This window comes from Colobus angolensis, unplaced genomic scaffold (assembly GCF_000951035.1).
Source record: "Colobus angolensis palliatus isolate OR3802 unplaced genomic scaffold, Cang.pa_1.0 Scaffold570, whole genome shotgun sequence".
Taxonomy (NCBI): Eukaryota; Metazoa; Chordata; class Mammalia; order Primates; family Cercopithecidae; genus Colobus; species Colobus angolensis.
In genome coordinates, this window is record NW_012119266.1 from 537952 (window position 1) to 559892 (window position 21941).

Consider the following 21941-nt stretch of genomic DNA (forward strand, 5'->3'; position numbering starts at 1 on the left):
GAGAAGAGAGAGTGTTGGTAGGGATGAGCTCTGAGGTGATGCCTTTATAACTTTAAGCATCCAACTGTTTCAGAACCTCCAGGAGAACATGGCCATGTCTGTACTACCTGTGTGTTATTGTAGAGGTAGCATCTGGGAACCTCTGCTCTCTGAGCTTAAGGGAGGTAATTTGGAGATCATTTAATTCTCATTTTACAAAAGGAAAAAAAATTGAGGATCTTTAGGCCATTTGTTTAGGTTTCTTAAGTGCTCACTCAAATACATGGACTGTACTAAGTACTAGGGAGGTAAACTTGAATACGAAGATATGGTCCCTGTCTTCAAGAAGCTCTAAGTCTTGTGGGGGAGACAGACATGTATATACATAGATTTCAATGCTGTGTAATGAGTGCTATAACTGCATGAGGCTACACAAGGTGCAATGAGAATGTAAAATAAGAATCTTTAAGCCTTCTTCTTGGATGAGTTGGAAAAGTCTTCACAGAAGAGATAGCCTTTGAGTGAAGACTTGAAAGATGAGTAGGTATTTACTGGATGAAAGACCTGAGAAGGAGGAATGCATTCTAGGCAAAAGCAACTGCCTGTGCAGAGATAACAGAGATATAGAGGCATATGAGAGGGCAGGTGGCAACAGATCAGTCTAGGCAGCAGGTCATAAAGGGCCTGTTCATATATAATGATGGCAGTAAGATGGGGATGGCAGTAAGGTGGGAAACTAGTAGGGCCAGGCTACCTATTGAGTAGAAAAGAATGGAGAAGAACTGCCAGGCAGAAAGTGGGATGGACGCAAGAGAGGGAACATAAAAGTGGTCAACAGGAGGCAGTGGCTGTCAAGACGTCTCCCCATACACTGTCCACTGTATGTAACATCCGTCTCCCAGGGTTGTTAGAAGGGTCAAACCAGCTCATAGCTGGAAAAGAGCTTTGTGAGGTGAAAACTGCTGTTTATGTGGGAGAAATGATGTTATCCTGCATCTTCGGAAAGGTAGAGTGATCAAGAGCACAGACCTTGGAATCTGACTGCTTTGCTTTGGAACTTGGTCTACCAATTACTAGCTGTATGATCTTGGACAAGTTCCTTAATCTCTCTCTGACTCACTTGTACTGGTTCACAGAATAGAGATAATAATAGTACCTACTTTACTCATTGTTGTGAATATTAAATGAGATAATATAAGTAAAGTGCTTAGAAAAGAGTTAAATGTACCCCATAAATACATACAACTATCATATACCCAAAATAATTTTTAAGTTTTTTTGAAAAAAGCAATCCAATGGAAATCAAAAGAAAAAAAGGATTTGCTCATATATGCTGTCAATAAGTGTTAGATTATTTTTCTCTTACAACTGACAATGCCCTTTTTTTTCTCTATCATCATCTCATTTGAGCAGCTCAGTGATGTAGGGAGGACAATGAATATTATCCTCACCATATAGTTTGTGCTTTTCCCCACCACCCCTCAGTGGCCAGTCTGGATGGTCCCTGGGGATCCTTAGGGGATGCCTGAATGCCAGAGCATCTCTGCCCAGTAGGGGCTCAGACTTAGCTCAGCCCGTCAGTACCCAGACTGATCACTGCCTCTGCCTCCTCTTCTCCAGGCTTCCGTAACTTGCACGTGGACGACCAGATGGCTGTCATTCAGTACTCCTGGATGGGGCTCATGGTGTTTGCCATGGGCTGGCGATCCTTCACCAATGTCAACTCCAGGATGCTCTACTTCGCCCCTGATCTGGTTTTCAATGAGTAAGTGCTCCTGGAGCCCAGACCTCACTAAAATACAGCAGCTTGGCCAGACCCAGTTGGTGGTGATGGTGATGGGGTGACAGTGAAGCTTACCTCATTTGACCTGCAGGTGTGGCATTGGATGCCCCAGCCAGCCAACTCAGTATGAGGCAGCTTTGCCCTGGCTTTCAGCCAACTGGTAGGAGCTGAGGAGGATGGTGCTGAGACCACCCCTTTCACACCCAAGAACCAATCCTGGTCGTGTTTCTGGTCTTCTTTACAGCTTATCTCAGAACCACTTGGAAAGATTCCTCCCCTTCACTTTGAGCAACATATAAAGACTCTGGCTTTAAGGCCAGAAAGACTCTGGCTTTAAGGGCTGAAGTTTCTTGGGTTCTGTTACTACCACCAAAGGCTACTGCTAGTCACCACTTGCTGAGCAACTAGTTTGTGCCAAGAATATGCTAGATACTTTCTAAATCCTATCTCATTGAGTCCTCATGGTGACCTGACTTCCCCTTTTTATAGACAACTCTATTTTTTTATGGATGGGGAAAGTCAGGCTCAGCAAAATAAAGTGACTCACCCAAAGTCACAGAGCTAGTGCCTGTTGGAGACAAGATTCAAATGTATTTCTGTGTGAATCCCAGCTCTTCTGCGTCATGGTGGTAACTGATGGGGAGGAGTACCTCTACCACTCTCTGTCTGTGTGACCTTGGCGCTGCCATTTTCCTTCTCTTAAACAGCTTTAATTAATACCTGCCCTGCCACTAGCTCTATATAACATCATGAATTTGGCCAGTGGCTCAGATTTTGGAATTACATTTTTCTCCACTAAAATCTCAGTTCTATTATTTTCTTAATCAGCATCTTTGGGAAAGACCCTTAACTTTTCTGATCCCCAATTTCTTCATCCATTAATGATAATAGAACCTTCATAAGTAATTTCTTACGATAACTAAATGGGAACTGACAGATGTGGAATGTCTGGCCCATAGTGGGCAAGAAGAAAAAAAAAAGTCCTTTTCTGATTCACCGTTCCCTAATAGTGATATTTTTCCCCCCAAGATGGAGTTTGGCGCTGCCACCCAGGCTAGAGGGCGGTGGTGCAATGATCTCGGCCCACTGCAACCTCCACCTCTCTTGTTCAAGCAATTCTCCTGCCTCAGCTTCCCGAGTAGCTGGGCTTATAGATGCCAGCCAGCATGTCCAGCTAATTTTTGTATTTTTGGTAGAGATGGGATTTCACCATGTTAGCCAGGCTGGTCTTGAACTCCTGACCTCATGATCTGCCCACCTCAGCCGGGCATGATAATCTTTTCTATGTCTGCTGTATGAGGTCCCTCGATGGCATAATGAATGGAGCTGGCCAGAGAAATCTTCCCAAGGACCTTGAGCTAGTCTCCCCACAGAGAATCCTTTCAGTCAGGACAGGAATTGACCTTCCCCCCCTCTTCAGCCCTCTAACCCAGAAGAGTCTTAAAATAAAATCTACAGGCCAGTGGTTCCTTCCAGTACAGCACTGCAATGCGAGGGAGAGTGAGCGTCCCCAGCTGCCCTCTCCTAACCCTGCCAGCCTGGTAGCCAGAAGCTAAGAATAACCACTAGGCTGTTGGCACAAAGTGCTTTGTGGTTTTCAGACCTCCAAAAAGTTGCCTATGATGCCATCTTCTGGGGCAGGCCTTGAAAAGCCCCCTAACTGTTCATCTCCCATCCTCAAACCCCTGCTGCCCTTAAGCAATTGAATCAACTCCATGAGCACCTGCTCTACCTTCCCTAGAGCCCTGAGACCTTTGGAGGTTTGAAAAGTGATAATTGGCTGTTCTCTAAATCCTCATTTCCTTCTCTATCTCTGAGTAAGCATGTGGCATCCCACCTCAGCTTCCTGGTCCAGTCTTGTTCATCTTATAAAAAGGCCTCCCCACAGGGTCAGAGGCCTAGATCCATCAAATCCCAGGGCTCCTGAAACAATAGGACCCCTATTCCTCCTGTAGGAAGCCACTATGTTAGAACTCTCAGGATGTCTACAAACATCTAGATAAGTGTTTCTCAACATGGATTATTTTGACATGTTGGGAAAAATAATTTTGTCAATATGTAGAATATGGTTGACATACCTGGCACCAGCCTACTCTATACCAAATAGGATTCCAGTCATTCCGACAGCCCAAACTGCTCCCACACATTTTTAACACCCACTGAAGAAGCAGTACTCTCCAGTTGAGAGCGACTAATTGCTGCCAGCCTCCCTAAGGTGCTAATGGGGAGCCTCAGACCCAAAGAGAGAGATAAGAACTTGTTCAAAGTAGGTCAACCCATTTGCTGATCTCTTCAACACCAAACTCTATTATCAGCCCTGTTTTTTTCTTTCCTTCTCTCTTTGTAGAGATCACATGTTGTGAGGATAATGAGCCTGAACCTTAGCTGTGTGACCTTGGGCAAATTACTGAACTTCTATGTGCCTCAAATTTTATCTGGAGACTGCTGAAGAGTATTATAATAGCACCTTTCTACATGTCATTTATGGAATACCTGCTATGTGTCAGGCACTGTGCTTAGTGTTTTCCAATCTTCATTTCTCATCTTATTTTCTCTCTTGCACTCCCACCAACCCTGCTCTCCTCCTAAATTCCATTCCTGCCTCATTTTTCTACCCTCCATTCTCCTCTGTCTCCCTAGTATTTTTTCCCTTTTTCCCCCTTTCTTGTCCCATTCCCCTATGAATTTCCTCCCTTTCCTTTCCCCTTCTCTTTCCTCCATTCCCCACTTTTTCTGCCCCTGAGGGCTGCAGCAATGTTAAAGGAATCCTCATTCCAGCATTATGATTTCAATGGTATAAAAAGATTGCAGCATTGTCATCAACAGAGGTGGGAAAGTACATTGGAGACAGGAGCAGGGCCAGACCTCAGGGTCAGCCAATCTTACTAAAAAATTCTCTATAGTGAAAGAGCTTGGAGCAACACTGTTCTGCTCAATTGATTTGTGATACCATCTAAACACTTCCTCTTTCCATTTGGGCTTCAGCCTGAGTTGAATAATTCTACACCATCTGCCCCCTTCTCTCTTTCTCCAGGACAGCCAAGATCTCTCTGAGATAGGATGCTGAGCTTCCACCCAGACAATACCAGGCCTTCTCATACTGTGGAGTAGGCTAGTGGCTTGGAAACCAAAATGTCAAACCATAGCCTTTAGGCTCCATCGGGGAGGTCTTTGTCCTCACCACTTAAGTGGGTGTCAAATTTCCTTCCCTTTCTGCACATGCTGCACAATCAATTTCTGTCTTACACACACACACACGTGCACACACACACACACAATTTTTGAAGTGCTGAAAACTAGAAAGCCTACTAGCATGAGGATGCTGTGTCTTCTCTTAGAGGTATGCCATGGTCAGCCATGGAACCGAGAGGTTGCTCTTCTTTGAAAAGTTGGCCAAGCATTGGCCACCTCCTCGTATAATTTATAGGTGATAATGTGGTGATCTGTTCAGAAGTGACTACAATAAATGCAGCTCACATATGTCTGCAGTTTCCAAACTGTGGTAAGGAGCAGCCAGCATATGAGGGAATGGGCTCCCCTTCAGCAGGGGACATTTAAATTAGACATTCAAAAACACTCCCTGGCAGATTTAACATTGGAACTCATTTTGAAAGTTGCAATTTCATTCTAAACTTACCCAGCTTGATCATATTAACATTTTTCCAAAGAATCCTCTTCTGAAAACTTTTTACAGCTATCTTAAATCCATTCATTTTTCATTCTATAGTTTTTATTTCTCATTTGCAAGCCATCAGTCATTCTACTTTATGAGAAAAATTACTCTTTTTCCTTGACAAAAGAACATTTCCTCATACTGTCTAGCTTTTCCTTACCAAAAACACATCTTGCTTTCCTTGTATATTTGTATAAATTGTTTCTTATATTAATTTTAGCAATTTTAATTACATATATTAATTGGAATTCTTAATCCTTAGTGACCTTAATTTTCAGTGAACACCAAGAAGCAAGCAATTGTGAAATGTCTGTCATACTAGCAATCTGTGGATTGGAGAATCTGTGAATCACAATTTCTTGAAACGTATGCTTTCTCATAGTATAATTTGTTGATGTGGCACAGAACATGTTTAGTAACAATTCCAAATATATTTTTAGTCTCTCTGTAATAAAAACTATGGAGGAGACAAAATCCTATCTATTTTCTCAAGTTTTTTTTTTTTTAATTGACCTCTAGCCCTTCTTTGTGTATACACATTTCCTTCAGCCTCAACTTTCCATCCTATCTTTGATTATACGTGATAAGAATGTTAAACCTTCTGACATAGAAAGGCCTTTTTTCATAGAAATTTAAAAATCTTACTTAAATCTACATAACTCTTTATTAACAATTACGCTTGGATTACTTATGAAGATGAGACATCAAATAGGTTGCCATATCTTGAGTTATTTTTCTTGCTGACAAATTTTGTAATATGAAGATAACATTTACTTATCTTACTAATAAATCCAGGTAGGAAAAGAAAAAAAAAACAAAGAAAGAACAATGTGGAATCTCCTTCACTGGGAGTTTTTGAAGAAATATTAAATTTCTAGTATTCCAGGCCAGAGGCAAAGGGGTCAACAGGATGACCAAACACTTCGGGTCATTTGCAAATCCTGGTGTCCTGATGTTAAGAGCTGACTACTGGGGCTTCTCCTAAAAATCCTTCATGTTGAGCTGCCTGTGAGGCAGGTTCTTGATCTGGCTGTAGCTGGGATATTAGAACTGTAGTCAGGGAGACCATGTGCCTGCCCCATTGTGTTCATTTGGTTAGGCTTTCTTGTCCCCGACTCAGAAAACAGAAGGGGCACAGAGACCTGGAAATTCCATGCGCTAACCCATATCCTGGCCAGGGAAGATAGTAGTAATCAGGATGTCAGGATTTTGGAAAAGAGAGAGAGAGAAAAAAAAAAGAAACAGACCAACAAACAAACAAACAAAAACCTCTTCCTGATCCCTGAAGCACCAGCAGGAGAAACAGCAAGCTCTTCTTGGAGAACCTGGGGAGGGAGGGCAATCAGAGACATTCCCTCTGGGCTTATTGCAAGCCTCCCCTCATTCCTTTTTCCTCTATGTATCTCCTTCCCAGGTACCGTATGCACAAGTCCCGGATGTACAGCCAGTGTGTCCGAATGAGGCACCTCTCTCAAGAGTTTGGATGGCTCCAAATCACCCCCCAGGAATTCCTGTGCATGAAAGCGCTGCTACTCTTCAGCATTAGTAAGTGCCTAGAGGTGCAGGGAATGCCCCTGAGGGCATAGAGACTCAGAGAGGACCACTTTTGCCATTAAAACATTATTAGGGAGAAGCCAGCTCCTGGACATTTCCCTTCTTCATTTCCCCTCCCCATCCCCACCCTACTCTCCCTCAGTATCATTCTCCTAAGAAGAAACAATTTCATGACTAGAAGCCAATTTATTTGCTAGAAGTCAACTTCCATCGGATTCCCCACCTATCCCCAGTCTATCTTTGGGACAAGGCCTTTTTGACTGGTTACAGCAGGTCTCTGAATTTCTCCACAGCTTCTGCTATAGAAACAAACATGGGCCACCTTGTATTACTTGCAGGGCAGTAAAGCAGGAGGCATTTCCTCCTGGAAAGATTTCCTCTTCTGCCAACAGGAGGAGGTCTATGTAAGCAACTCAGGTAGGATTTGTTTGGCAGCCAAGGAACTTTTCTTTAATATCTTTTCTAAGAAGAATCCTTTCTTAGCCTCTGTTGAGGGAGAAAGGCAAAATTTGATATTCAAAGCTATGTGTTTTAGTTGTCTAAATCAGGGTTTGACTGTAAATGACATAAAAACTTAGGTCCTAAAAATGAGTATATGAGAAGAGTAGAAAAAGAAAAGATTCAGGAAATTTGATTTACTTGACTCTCTTCAGATTGGATCCAGCTATCCTTTCCCCTGAGATCTCCCTGACAGACTGAAGGCCCCAAGCCCACAGACTTCAACTAACAGGAAGCCAAGTAGATGGTTCCTGTGGGGGTGGGGGTCAAGTCTGTGGTCAGAAAACTTGGTGCTTTGTCTAATGCTCCTTCGTGGGCATGCTTCCCCTCCCCATTCTGTCTTCATCCCACATCAGTTCCAGTGGATGGACTGAAAAATCAAAAATTCTTTGATGAACTTCGAATGAACTACATCAAGGAACTCGATCGTATCATTGCATGCAAAAGAAAAAATCCCACATCCTGCTCAAGGCGTTTCTACCAGCTCACCAAGCTCCTGGACTCCGTGCAGCCTGTAAGCAAACGATGGAGGGTGCTTTATCAGGGAGAACAGCCTGATAGAGCCAATGATAATATGCTTCTCTAGGGTCTGGCACCACCTGTTGGGAGGTGCTTCCATTCCCTTCTGGCTTTGAGTGTGGTCCAGGAAGAAAATGTGGTGAAGAAAGGAACACGGGTCACGGTGTCCCAGCTGGATATTGTGGAAGGGGTGGAAGAGTTGAGAACAGAGCAGTTGGGACTCAGGGAAGGGACTTACAGCAGATGAATTCTCTAGGCAGACAAACAGACCTGGATGTTTCTCCCCTTTTCTTTGAGTCATGTTCATGTGTTTGTCTCTGTGTGTGTGTGTGTGTGTGTGTGTGTGTGTGTGTGACAGAGAGAGAGAGACAGAGAGAGATGGAGTGCAGAGGCTGGGGTGAGAGCACAAGCTGGAAAAGTCTTGAGTAAGAGAGCTTACAATGGTATAAGACATCGCTTGGGAGTCCTCAGTGACTCCATGGAGACCATTTCTCTCTCTCTCTCTCTCTCACACACACACACACACACACACACACACACACACACACACACGACCTCATGGGGGAGGACCAAGGAAGGACAGGGAAGGGGGAGGAAACAAAAGACTGAAAGACCAAAAATCAGAGGTTAGGGAAGAGTCTAGCAGAGCCCACCTCCTTGTCAACCCTGTTTTTCTCTCTCTTATTGTTCCCTACAGATTGCGAGAGAGCTGCATCAGTTCACTTTTGACCTGCTAATCAAGTCACACATGGTGAGCGTGGACTTTCCGGAAATGATGGCAGAGATCATCTCTGTGCAAGTGCCCAAGATCCTTTCTGGGAAAGTCAAGCCCATCTATTTCCACACCCAGTGAAGCATTGGAAATCCCTATTTCCCCACCCCAGCCCATGCCCCCTTTCAGATGTCTTCTGCCTGTTATAACTCTGCACTACTCCTCTGCAGTGCCTTGGGGAATTTCCTCTATTGATGTACAGTCTGTCATGAACATGTTCCGGAGTTCTATTTGCTGGGCTTTTTTTTTCTCTTTCTCTCCTTTCGTTTTCTTCTTCCCTCCCTATCTAATCCTCCCATGGCAACTTCAGACTTTGCTCCCCATTGTGACTCCTATCTGTGTTTTGAATGGTGTTGTATGCCTTTAAATCTGTGATGATCCTCATGTGGCCCAGTGTCAAGTTGTGCTTGTTTACAGCACTACTCTGTGCCAGCCACACAAACGTTTACTTATCTTATGCCACGGGAAGTTTAGAGAGCTAAGATTATCTGGGGAAATCAAAACAAAAGCAAGCAAAAAAAGAAAAAAAAAAAAGCAAAAACAAAACAAAAAATAAGCCAAAAAACCTTGCTAGTGTTTTTTCCTCAAAAATAAATAAATAAATGAATAAATAAATAAATAATTACACACATACAAACAAACATATAGAAATCCCCAAAGAGGCCAATAGTGACTAGAAGGTGAAAATTGCAGGCCCCTGGGGAGTTACTGATTTTTTCATCTCCTCCCTCCATGGGAGACTTTATTTTCTGCCAATGGCTGTTGCCATTAGAGGGCAGAGTGACCCCAGAGCTGAGTTGGGCAGGGGGGTGGACAGAGAGAGGAGAGGACAAGGAGGGCAGATGGAACATCAGTACCTGCCCACAGCCTTGGCCCCTGGGGGCTAGACTGCTCAACTGTAGAGCAATTCATTATACTGAAAATGTGCTTGTTGTTGAAAATTTGTCTGCATGTTAATGCCTCACCCCCAAACCCTTTTCTTTCTCACTCTCTGCCTCCAACTTCAAATTGACTTTCAATAGTTTTTCTAAGACCTTTGAACTGAATGTTCTCTTTAGCCAAAACTTGGTGACTTCCACAGAAAAGTCAGACCACTGAGAAGAAGGGGAGCAGAGATTTAACCCTTTGTAAGGCCCCATTTGGATCCAGGTCTGCTTTCTTATGTATGAGTCAGAGAGGAGCTGGAGCCAGAGGAGAAGAAAGTGATAGCTTGACTGTTCTCCTGCTTAGGACACTGACTGAATAGTTAAACTTTCACTGCCACTACATTTTCCCCACCTTTAAAAGACCTGAATGAAGTTTTCTGCCAAACTCTGTGAAGCCACAAGCACCTTATGTCCTCCCTTCAGTGTTTTGTAGGCCCGAACTTCATCACACTGCATTTCAGCCATGGTGGTGAAGGCTGTTTGCTTCTTTTGGGCATGTTCACAGAGTCTCTGTTAAGAGTTCCCACCACCAAGAAGGTTAACAGGCCAACAGCTCTGACATCTATCTGTAGATGCCAGTAGTCACAAAGATTTCTTACCAACTGTCAGATTGCTGGAGCCCTTAGACAAACTGGAAAGAAGGCATCAAAGGGATCAGACAAACTGGGTGTCTTGCCCTTGTCCCCCAGAGATTACACCCTTCCAGCAAGTGGAGAAGTTCTCACTTCCTTCTTTAGAGCAGCTAAAGGGGCTGCCCAGATCAGGGTTGAAGAGAAAACTCAATTACCAGGGTGGGAAGAATGAAGGCACTAGAACCAGAAACCCTGCAAATGCTCTTCTTGACACCCAGCATATCCACCTGCAGAAGTCATGAGAAGAGAGAAGGAACAAAGAGGAGACTTTGACTACTGAATTAAAATCTTCAGCGGCAAAGCCTAAAGTCAGATGCACACCATCTGGTGAGTTCACTCATCATCCTCCTCTGCTGCTGATTCTGGGCTCTGACATTGCCCATACTCACTCAGATTCCCCACCTTTGTTGCTGCCTCTTAGTCAGAGGGAGGCCGAACCATTGAGACTTTCTATAGAACCATGGCTTCTTCCGGAAAGGTCTGGTTGGTGTGGCTCCAATACATTGCCACCCATGAACTCAAGGTGTGCCCTGGGACACTGGTTTCATCTAGTCTTTTGGCACGCCTGTGTTCTGTTGACTTTGTTCTCCAACCCCAAGTGCAAGGGAAAATGTCCACCTACTTTCTCATCTTGGCCACTGCCTCCTTACTTAGCTCTTAATCTCATCTGTTGAACTCAAGAAATCAAGGGCCAGTCATCAAGCTGCCCATTTTAATTGGTTCACTCTGTTTGTTGAGAGGATAGTTTCTGAGTGACATGATATGATCCACAAGGGTTTCCTTCCCTGATTTCTGCATTGATATTAATAGCCAAACGAACTTGCAAAACAGCTTCTTTAAATAACAAGGGAGAGGGGAACCTAAGATGAGTAATATGCCAATCCAAGACTGCTGGACAAAACTAAAGCTAACAGGTTCCCTTTCTGGGATGGGATAGACACATTCTGGTTTTCTTTATTACTACACCATCTGGCTTATGTACGGGATCACTTTTAGCTGTTTTAAACAGAAAAAAATTCCACCACTCTTTTCAGTTACGCTAGGTTACATTTTAATAGGTCCTTTACATCTGTTTTGGAATGATTTTCATCTTTTGTGATACATGGATTGAATTATATCATTCTCATATCTCTCCTTGTAAATACTAGAAGCTCTCCTTTACATTTCTCTATCAAATGTTTCATCTTTATGGGTTTCCCAGTTGTGACTCTTGTCTTTATGAATATATGTTTTTCATTTGCAAAAGCCAAAAATCAGTGAAACAGCAGTGTAATTAAAAGCAACAACTGCATTACTCCAAATTTCCAAATGACAAGACTAAGGAAAAATAGCCTACACAAGGCTTTAGGCCTTCTCTTTCTGTGCTTGGATTTGAGTGAACAAAGGAGGTTTTAGCCTGGCTTTGTTCTCCCATGGATGAAAGGAGGAGGATTTTTTTTTCTTTTGGCCATTGATGTTCTAGCCAATGTAATTGACAGAAGTCTCATTTTGCATGCACTCTGCTCTACAAATAGAGTTGGTATGGTTGGTATACTGTACTCACCTGTGAAGGACTGGCCACTCAGACTCACTTACCTGGTGAGCTAGAAGATGAGGATCACTCACCGGAAAAGTCACGAGGACCATCTCCAAACAAGTTGGCAGTGCTTGATGTGGATAAAGAGTGAGGAAGAGAAAAAGAAGGAGCACCAGGGAGAAGGCCCCATGTGTGCTGGGCAGCAGACTGCGGCCAGGATCACGAACTCTGTAGTCAAAGAAAAGAGTCGTGTGGTGGTTTCAGCTCTCGTTCATTGGGCAGCTCGCCTGGGCCCAGCCTCTGTGTTGACATGGGAGTTGTTGGATTCTTTGTTTCATAGCTTTTTCTATGCCACAGGCAATGTTGTTGTTCTTGGAAAGTTTATTATTTTTTTTAATTCCCTTACTCTGAGAAAGGGATATTTTGAAGGACTGTCATATATCTTTGAAAAAAGAAAATCTGTAATACATATATTTTTATGTATGTTCACTGGCACTAAAAAAATATAGAGAGCTTCATTCTGTCCTTTGGGTAGTTGCTGAGGTAATTGTCCAGGTTGAAAAACAATGTGCTGATGCTAGAGTCCCTCTCTGTCCATACTCTACTTCCAAATGCATATAGGCATACATAATAAGTTTTATTCGACTTGTACTTTAAGAGAAAATATGTCCACCATCCACATGATACTGACACAAATGAGCTAACATTGAGCTTCAAGTAGCTTCTAAGTGTTTGTTTCACTAGGCACAGCACAGATGTGGCCTTTCCCCCCTTCTCTCCCTTGATATCTGGCAGGGCATAAAGGCCCAGGCCACTTCCTCTGCCCCTTCCCAGCCCTGCACCAAAGCTGCATTTCAGGAGACTCTCTCAAGACAGTCCAGTAACTACCCGAGCATGGCCCCTGCATAGCCCTAGAAAAATAGGAGACTGGCTGTCTATGAATCATCTTGTGCCAGTTGCCCAGGTGAGAGGGCACTGGGCCAAGGGAGTGGTTTTCATGTTTGACCCACTACAAGGGGTCATGGGAATCAGGAATGCCAAAGCACCAGATCAAATCCAAAACTTAAAGTCAAAATAAGCCATTCAGCATGTTCAGTTTCTTGGAAAAGGAAGTTTCTACCCCCGATGCCTTTGTAGCCAGATCTGTTCTCACCATTAATCTTTTTGAAAATCTTTTAAAGTAGTTTTTAAAAAGAGAGATGAAAGCATCACATTATGTAACCAAAGATTACATTGTATCTGCTAAGATACCAAAATTCACAAGGGCAGGGAGGGAGCAAGCATTAGTGCCTCTTTGATAAGCTGTCCAAAGACAGACTAAAGGACTTTGCTGGTGACTGACTTATAAGAGTTTTGTGGGGGTTTTTTTCCCTAATAATATACATGTTTGGAAGAGTTGAAAATAATTTTGGGAAAATGGGTTTATGGGTCCTTCACTAAGTGATTTTATAAGTAGAACTGGCTTTCCTTTTCTCTAGTAGTTGCTGAGCAAATTCTTGAAGCTCCATCATTGCATGGTTGGAAATGGAGCTGTTCTTAGCCACTGTGTTTGCTAGTGCCCATGTTAGCTTATCTGAAGATGTGAAACCCTTGCTGATAAGGAATCATTTAAAGTACTAGATTTTGCACTAGAGGGACAGCAGGCAGAAATCCTTATTTCTGCCTACTTTGGATGGCACGAGAAGTTATCTGCAGTTGAAGGCAGAAAGTTGAAATATATTGTAAATGAATATTTGTATCCATGTTTCAAAATTGAAATATATATATATTATATATATATTTTATATATATAATATATATATATATATAGAGAGAGAGAGAGAGTGTGTGTGTGTGTGTGTGTGTGTGTGTGTGTTCTGATAGCTTTACCTTTCTCTGCATCTTTATATTTGGTTCCAGATCACACCTGATGCCATGTACTTGTGAGAGAGGATGCAGTTATGTTATGGAAGCTCTCTCAGAACAGACAAGACATGTGGATTAACCAGATAACTAAAAGTTTTCTCCCCTATTGGGTCTGACCCACAGGTCCTTTGAAGGAGCAGAGGGGTAAAAAGAGTAGAGGACATGATACATCGTACTTTACTAGTTCAAGACAGATGAATGTGGAAAGTGTAAAAACTCAATGGAACTGATTTGAGATTTACCACAGGGAAGGCCCAAACTTGGGGCCAAAAGCCTACCCAAGTGATTGACCAGTGGCGCCCTAATGGGACCTGAGCTATTGGGAGAAGAGAACTGTTCTTTGGTGTTCACCATCCTTGTGAGAGAAGGGCAGTTTCCTGCATTGGAACCTGGAGCAAGCGCTCCATCTTTCACACAAATTCCCTCACCTGAGATTGAGGTGCTCCTGTTAATGGGTGTCTGTATGCTGTAATTCTGGTTTTGGATATGTTCTGTAAAGATTTTGACAAATGAAAATATGTTTTTATCTGTTAAAACTTGTCAGAGTACTAGAAGTTTTATCTCTGTAGGTGCAGGTCCATTTCTGCCCACGGGTAGGGTGTTTTTCTTTGACTAAGAGATTGACACTGGGATCTGTTGCCCAGGGCCTCCCAACTCAACCATTTCTAGGTGAAGGCAGAAAAATCCACATTAGTCACTCCTCTTCAGACATTTCAGCTGAGATAACAAATCATTTGGAATTTCTTCACCCATAGAAAGAGTAGAAGATATTTGAATTTAGTAGGTGGAGTTTTATAGTGAAAAACAGCTTTTGACTCAATTTTGATTTCTCCTCATTTGATTTGGCCAGAATGTAATATGCATCGATTGGCTTCTGATTCCAATTCAGTATAGCAGGGTGCTGGGTTTTTTTCTTTTCCCCACCCGTCTCTTAGCTTAAGGAATTAAATGAGAAGCCTTGTGACCTGAAACACTTCCTACATAAGCTACTTAACAAGATTGTCATGTAGCTGCAGATTCCTTTGCCCACCAAAGACTAGAACACACGTATATCCATAAACCAAAGGAAAGACAACTCTGAAATGCTGTTTCTCTGGTGGTTCCCTCTCTTGCTGTTGCTTCACAGTATGGGAACATGTACTCTGCATAGGTGACAGGCCAGATTTGCATTCTCTCACAACCTTAGCCCTTGGTGCTAACTGTCCTACAGTGAAGTGCCTGTGGATTTGTCCTATCCCAGAAGCCACTTGGATGCTGAAAGCAGCCACCATCAGAACGACCCACGCGAAAAAGAAAAATTAAAAAGTCCCCTCACAACCCAGTGACACCTTTCTGCTTTCCTCTAGACTGGAACATTGATTAGGGAGTGCCTCAGACATGACATTCTTGTGCTGTCCTTGGAATTAATCTGACAGCAGGAGGGGGCAGACTATGTAAACAGAGATAAGAATTAATTTTCAAAGTTGAAGGAAAAAAAAAGAAAGAAAAAAGAAGAGAGAGAGAAAGAAAGCATCATACAAAGATTTTCTTAAAAGAAACAATTTTGCTTGAAATTTCTTTAGATGGGGCTCAGTTCTCACAGTGGCACTTGGCCTCCACTGGGCAGCAGGACCAGCTCCAAGTGCTAGTGTTCCGTTCTCTTTTTGTAATCTTGGAATCTTTTGTTGCTCTAAATACAATTAAAAATGGCAGAAACTTGTTTGTTGGACTAAATGTGTGACTTTGGGTCTGTCTCTGCCTCTGCTTTCAGAAATGTCATCCATTGTGTAAAATATTGGCTTGCTGGTCTGCCAGCTAAAATTTGGCCACATCCCCTGTTGTGGCTGCAGGATCGAGTTATTGTTAACAAAGAGACCCAAGAAAAGCTGCTAATGTCCTCTTATCATTGTTGTTAATTTGTTAAAACATAAAGAGATCTAAAATTTCAGATGGATGTCATCAGAGTTCTTTTAATTAGCTCTTTTTATTGGCTGTTTTTATTGAAGTCAAGAGTTGGTATCATGCCCAGTTGTGTTTTATGCTATTTTGATTTTCATATATTTTTAAAAGTCTTTGCACAAGGCTTACAAATTTGCCCTGTGATGGTGGCTCAAGCCTGTAATCCCAACACTTTGGGAGGCCGAGACAGGCGGATCACGAGGTCAGGAGATCGAGACCATCCTGACTAACACGGTGAAACCCCGTCTCTACTAAAAAATACAAAAAAAAATAAACTAGCTGGGCGAGGTGGCGGGCGCCTGTAGTCCCAGCTACTTGGGAGGCTGAGGCAGGAGAATGGCATGAATCCGGGAGGTGGAGCCTGCAGTGAGCTGAGATCCGGCCACTGCACTCCAGCCTGGGTGACAGAGCAAGACTCCGTCTCAAAAAAAAAAAAAACAAATTTGCCCTATGGTGGCCTTAGCATAAGCTGACCTGGGACCACCAAAATAACAAGGAATTTGGGCTAGAAAGCACAGATGGACACTGGCAGCCCATCACAACTTCTCTTGAAAAACACCAAACTTGTCAGCTGGGGAAAAGCCACACAAAGCCCAGTTGCCTACTTTCACATCCTTATCCTTGTGGGAGCATAAAATGGTGGCATCACTGTCCAGTTCTAACCAAGCTTCAGTTAAAGAATGGGCACCTTCACATCCTCACTATTTTTCAGGGGCCTTACCATCCTCAACCACCCAAGTAAAATCTAAATCAGCCTTCTTTTAGGTTCTTCAGTTCAAGTAAGGCCTCTTCTTGTGGCCTCTCAGTGTGAATACTTATGAGGTTCCAGATTGAATTTTTGGGCCTGAGATACAAGGCATCAATGAGGTGTGACAAAACATGTCAACGAATAATAAGAAAATTCTCTATTCTTCCATATCCTCCCCTGTAATAAGGGTTGTCAGAATGCCTTCTTTCTCAGCTCAGTTGAAGATTCAGTGAGAACATATGTGACACAGCTGGTGGGCTATTAAGCTCTGGCTTTGCTCCCTGTTAAAATGCCAGAACCCTTGAGAGGGATCCCACATTGAGCCATGTTGATCATTGACCACCTTAGAATGGATGGATTTCTCAGATTTTTCCTGAGATCAGTGCTTGATGGAGAGGAGAGGAGAACAATAGATTCTTGGGATGTGTGCTTTGCATGTGTTTAAGTAAGAGACAGAGAGTGTGTTTATTTGCAGGTTGTGTGTGTAAAGTCAAAGTCTGCCTCCAGAGGATTTTCTCTGACCACCATTGCTTAGGTCCTGTTCATTTGCATCTACAGCGAATGACCTTACAGCCGTCTGACTTGGCTTCACTCACCACTCAGCTCCTGCCTAAAGAGAGAAGGTGGTTAGCATCCACCATAGGTTTTCCAAGGAGTAGCAAAGCACAAAGGACACCTAGTGGGTTGAAAAGAGCCTAGAGGCAGGAGTCCTGTATGTGACTTGACCATAGTCATGAAGCTAGTGTATAGCTAGGATTCTCCCCTGCTGATTTACTATATGACACTAGGCAGCAATCTGCCCTTTCTGGACCTCAGTTTTCTAATCTGTAAAATGTGTGGAGTAAAACTACATGAGATGGGAAGTCCCTTCTAGTGCGGATGCCATGGTTATTGAAAACTGCAGCAACATCTTTCTTAATCATAAGGGGAACGAAGAAGACCATTTACTACTCCTAGAACAGTTTTGGAGCTAAATATTCACATTTGTACTCAACAATTATTTACAAAACAACTAGTGTGGGGAGCGTCAAAACAACAGCTGAGTCCTGTGTAATAGATATTGTCAAACCCTTGATGGATGAGGAAGGGGCTCAAAAGGGAAATAGTTTCCTATTGAGATTATCTCATAAATGGCAGAGATAAAGTAGGAGTTAAGCCCCAGTCCATGCACTGTCTGTACCTTCAATAAGTTTACACTCTATTAAATGCCTTTGCCAGATCACTCTGGAACTTCAATATATAATACCCAACCCCAGTCCTCCAACATCACTCTCTCCAAAGAGATTGGGCTAACCTCTAATTTAGAATTCCTGCCTGTAGAACTAGAAGGGATCTTAGACATTATCTAGCCCTAACTTTTTATTCTTCACATGAGGGAGCTATGCAAAATTTTGAATGTTACTGTGAACTAGGACCTGTGTCATGGGACCAGCCCTAGAACACCCAGCTCCTGGTCCCTTCATGTGCCTGCAGGAAGCATACCAAGGTAACAGGGCACCTGAGAACTTCTATCATCCCCTTGCATATGGGTTCAGAGTCCTAGTGAGAGAGCTCCCACCTCTTGTCTGGCTCCTACATATACAGACCCAGGATCTCTACACCAACTACAGCATCTACTTCACCTACCACCCACTCCCAGGTGTTTTCTTCGTGCCACTCTAGGGGAAGATGAAAGAAGGAGAAAACTGTTGGGGGAGCTGGAATAGGGACTACAGAGGCAATGAGAACAATTTAGCAAACATGAGGTATGAGAACTTTCTGAATTAACAGGCAGATGCAGATGGTTCAAATCCCCATATTATCCCGCCACCAATTCTTTTTCAAGCCACAACTTCCCTCCTTCCCTTAGCTCCTTCCCCACGGGGCTTCAAGCGAGGAGAAGGTCATTAGGGGAACCGCATATGGCTGTCAACCACAAGGCTTCATGCCAAACAAGGAGGTTTAATCCAAACTCTATGCTAATAGCCCTCCCCACAACCCCATTAGAGTACTTTGGATCTGAGACCAGAAAACAGCCCAGCAGAGGAAGCAGATGCTGTGCGAGGCACAACACTCACTACCTGGGCAGCAACACTTGTTTCCAAAGGAAGCAGGCCCTTTTGATGTGTGTGCACAGTGCCACGGGTGGCTAATGTCTGTGTTGGACTATATTGTGGGATAATTCCACTGTCTCAAAAGACTGCAAGGATCCCTCACAGGGACATGGTATTCAGTATCCCCCTCACTTATTTGTTCTTTCCTTTATTCAACAGCTATTTATTTGACACAGACAATTGTAATAAAATGTAATGGATGTTACATTGAGGGAAGTTGGGGATTTTGCTGAGGTACAGAGGAAGGAGGCCTAGCCTAGTCTAGTAGAAAGGTCAAGGAAGGGTTCTTAGAGAAGTCTAGGCTGTGAAATAAGTTGCACGAAGATGGGGCTGGGTATGGAAAAAGGGGCATTCTTACTCAGACAAGAGACAGTAGCCTAGTAAGGGAAACTCTGATCATTTTAGTCTGAGAGAAGGGTTTGAAGAAGAGTATGGTTTTGAGAGATGAAGGTAAAGAAGGAGGCACAAACAAAGCCAGCAATGGCCTATACATCACACTAAAGAGTGACATATAGGCCTTTATCCCAAGGATGAAGGGGAGTCATAGAAGCCTTTGCCACCATTTCAATTCCTAAGGCACTGTCAGACACATAATCTCATCTGAAAGAGGCAGGAGAGTCAGGGATCAGACCCATTTTGCAGAAAGGAAAACTGGCTCACCAAGATGAAGTGATTTGCCCAATGGCTGCTCCCAAATAACTGATAGTCCTAAGTCTAAACTGGAAGCCCCAATTCTCCTGATTTTCAGTCTCAGTCTATTCACATTACACCAATCTATCAAAGGACTTGGCAGTGCGATTCTTGGAATGTGTTTACATGACTCTGTAGTGAGAGCAGGCATTGCCTACTATCTTACGTGGACCTGGCATGGTCTTTCTGAGGTGACATTCAATGGCATAGGGCTCCCAAATTGCAGACAGGTGACCCCAGAGAAAAGCAGTAGCGTCATCTAAAGGGGTAGTGCAGACTGTGGAAAGCCAGCCAAATTGCTGCTCAATGGGTATGGGGCCTCATTAATTCATCCAAAGAGGAAGCCAGAAAAAAATGATGAAGGAAAAGAGACAACTTTTCACCTTCCTAGAGGAAGTAACATTTGCCACCAGCCTTGAACAACGAGATGAAATTTCACAACAGGAAAAGGTAACTGGGCAGGCAACCAAAGAAGAAGGAACAGATGGACAAATACACAAGAAGCAGAAAAGAGTATGGCTTCTGTTCTGGGACAGTCAAGACAAATGGGAACTAGTGGGGAGTAAGACTTGGAGATGAGTCTGGGCTAGGACCCATTGTGAAAGGCCTCAAGTCCCCTGTTAAGAAGTAGGTTTTCTTCTATAGGCTAGTTGTTCTCAGTTGCCACATGTGAAAGATAATGACCATGTGTAGCATACTCTCAAGGGAGCCACTAGGGCTGTATTCAATTCCTGACACACTTAGTTCCTTTTTCTCACACTTAAGAAAGCAAATATGAGTGCAAGTGAGACTGACAGTATTGAAAGGAAAAATCTGAAACTCTTTTTTTTGATCATAAAAATATTCTTATTTTTTATTTTTATTTATTTATTTATTTATTTTGAGACAGAGTCTCACTCTGCCGCCCAGGCTGGAGTGCAGTGGCCGGATCTCAGCTCACTGCAAGCTCCGCCTCCCGGGTTTATGCCATTCTCCTGCCTCAGCCTCCCGAGTAGCTGGGACTACAGGCGTCCGCCACGTCGCCCGGCTAGTTTTTTGTATTTTTTAGTAGAGACGGGGTTTCACCGTGTTAACCAGGATGGTCTCGATCTCCTGACCTCGTGATCCGCCCGTCTCGGCCTCCCAAAGTGCTGGGATTACAGGCTTGAGCCACCGCACCCGGCCAGATATTTTTATTTTTATAATTTCAACTTTTATTTTAGATTCAGGAGGTACATGTGAAGGTTTGTTACATGAGTATATTGTATGATGCTGTGTTTGGGATACTAATGATCTAGTCACACAGATAGTGAGTATAGTAAACAATGGTTAGTTTCTCCTTGCCTCCTTCCCTGTCTATTAGTCCCCTGGGGGACTACTGTTGCCATCTTTATGTCCATAAATACTCAATATTTAGCTCCCACTTATAAGTGAGAACATGTGGTATTTGGTTTTCTGAAAAATCTGAAACTCTTATAGTATGATTAAATTATCCTCCAACTTCAATGTTTAAAATATTATCAACAAATTATTTGCCACACCTCACATCTGATTACAGAACACTAGTTGAGATAACTAAGGATTTTTGAGCAAAACTGTAACATAATGCGTTTCAGTAGATGGAAACTATGCTAAAATTTATTGTGTGAGAATATGATAGAAGATGAATAGAGATTGATTCCAGGGCAAATTAACAACAGCAACAGTAAAATTTACTGAGTACTTACTATGTGCCAGAAAATGCTAATGCAAAGTTCTTTAAACCATATATGTTCTATAATCTTCACCTCAATCCTACGAGTTGAGAAGTTACCTTCATTATATAAATAAGGAAACTGAGGCTCTGACTCAACATTATTGCTGACCTAGACCGAAGGTTACTTTTAAGTAATAAAGCCTAAACTTAAACTCAAGTATATTTGTAAGCAAGTCCTGAAATTTTGATCACTACATTACATTTTATTTCTTGAAAGTCTGGTTTGTTTTCTCAAAATCTTTCCAAAGAGCCCAATGAACTCAAAAGCAGGCAGCATTATAAATAGTAATAAAGAAGAAGGCATGTCAATGGAATTGTCTTTATAACCACCCACTCTGAGAATGACAGTTATGCCTGGTGTATAACAGCTCAGGATTGCCACAGAGCAGCTGCCTCTTCCACAAACTTCAGGTGGGTCTTATTGGGAGAATGAATATTCTTCTCTAGCCCTACCATCTCCCAAGTGTCTTACTGAGGCTTTTGCTCCCCCTTCTTGTCTCTGGTTACAGGTACCTGTGGTGCAGGAGTTCACTGGGTATCTGAAGAACCTATGAGCATACTTGTCTATAAAGGCAGGCAGAGAGTAAGAACATTGAACCAGGAATCAGTATTTCAGCTGCTGCCACTAACTAGCTTAACTTAAGTAGGTCCTTTCCCCTTTCTGGGCCTCAGTCTTCCCATCTGTAGAGCAAGAGATAAAGGATTTATTTTTTTCTTCCAGCTATAATATGCTTTCTTAGACTCTGAAATTGTTGGCTAAAACCAGAATTTTGTCAATCTGGTAATCTCTCACTTTGTCTCACTCCAATGCCTATAATCTTATCCCCATATTTTAGAATCCTTTATCCTAAAAAAGACCAATGGCAGAGTTTTCCATACTTGCAAATGTCCAGCCATCAGCCTTCTGACTATACACTCAATAACGTATTGTGTGTTGTTCCACAAGTCTCCACCTTATAGTACACCACCCTGCCTCCTAC

The 21941-nt window shown here is 42.9% G+C and overlaps 1 protein-coding gene across 1 annotated transcript in view; it reads left to right on the forward strand.

Moving 5' to 3' along the window:
• AR (androgen receptor) overlaps window positions 1-9008 on the forward strand; it is a 177320-nt gene extending 168312 nt beyond the window's left edge. The window contains exons 5-8 of the mRNA XM_011961988.1: window positions 1600-1744; window positions 6850-6980; window positions 7844-8001; window positions 8704-9008. Coding sequence (XP_011817378.1) covers window positions 1600-1744; window positions 6850-6980; window positions 7844-8001; window positions 8704-8859 — 590 coding nt within the window. The 3' untranslated portion in view covers window positions 8860-9008. The remainder of the gene's footprint in view (window positions 1-1599; window positions 1745-6849; window positions 6981-7843; window positions 8002-8703) is intronic.
• Window positions 9009-21941: the final 12933 nt, after the last annotated feature.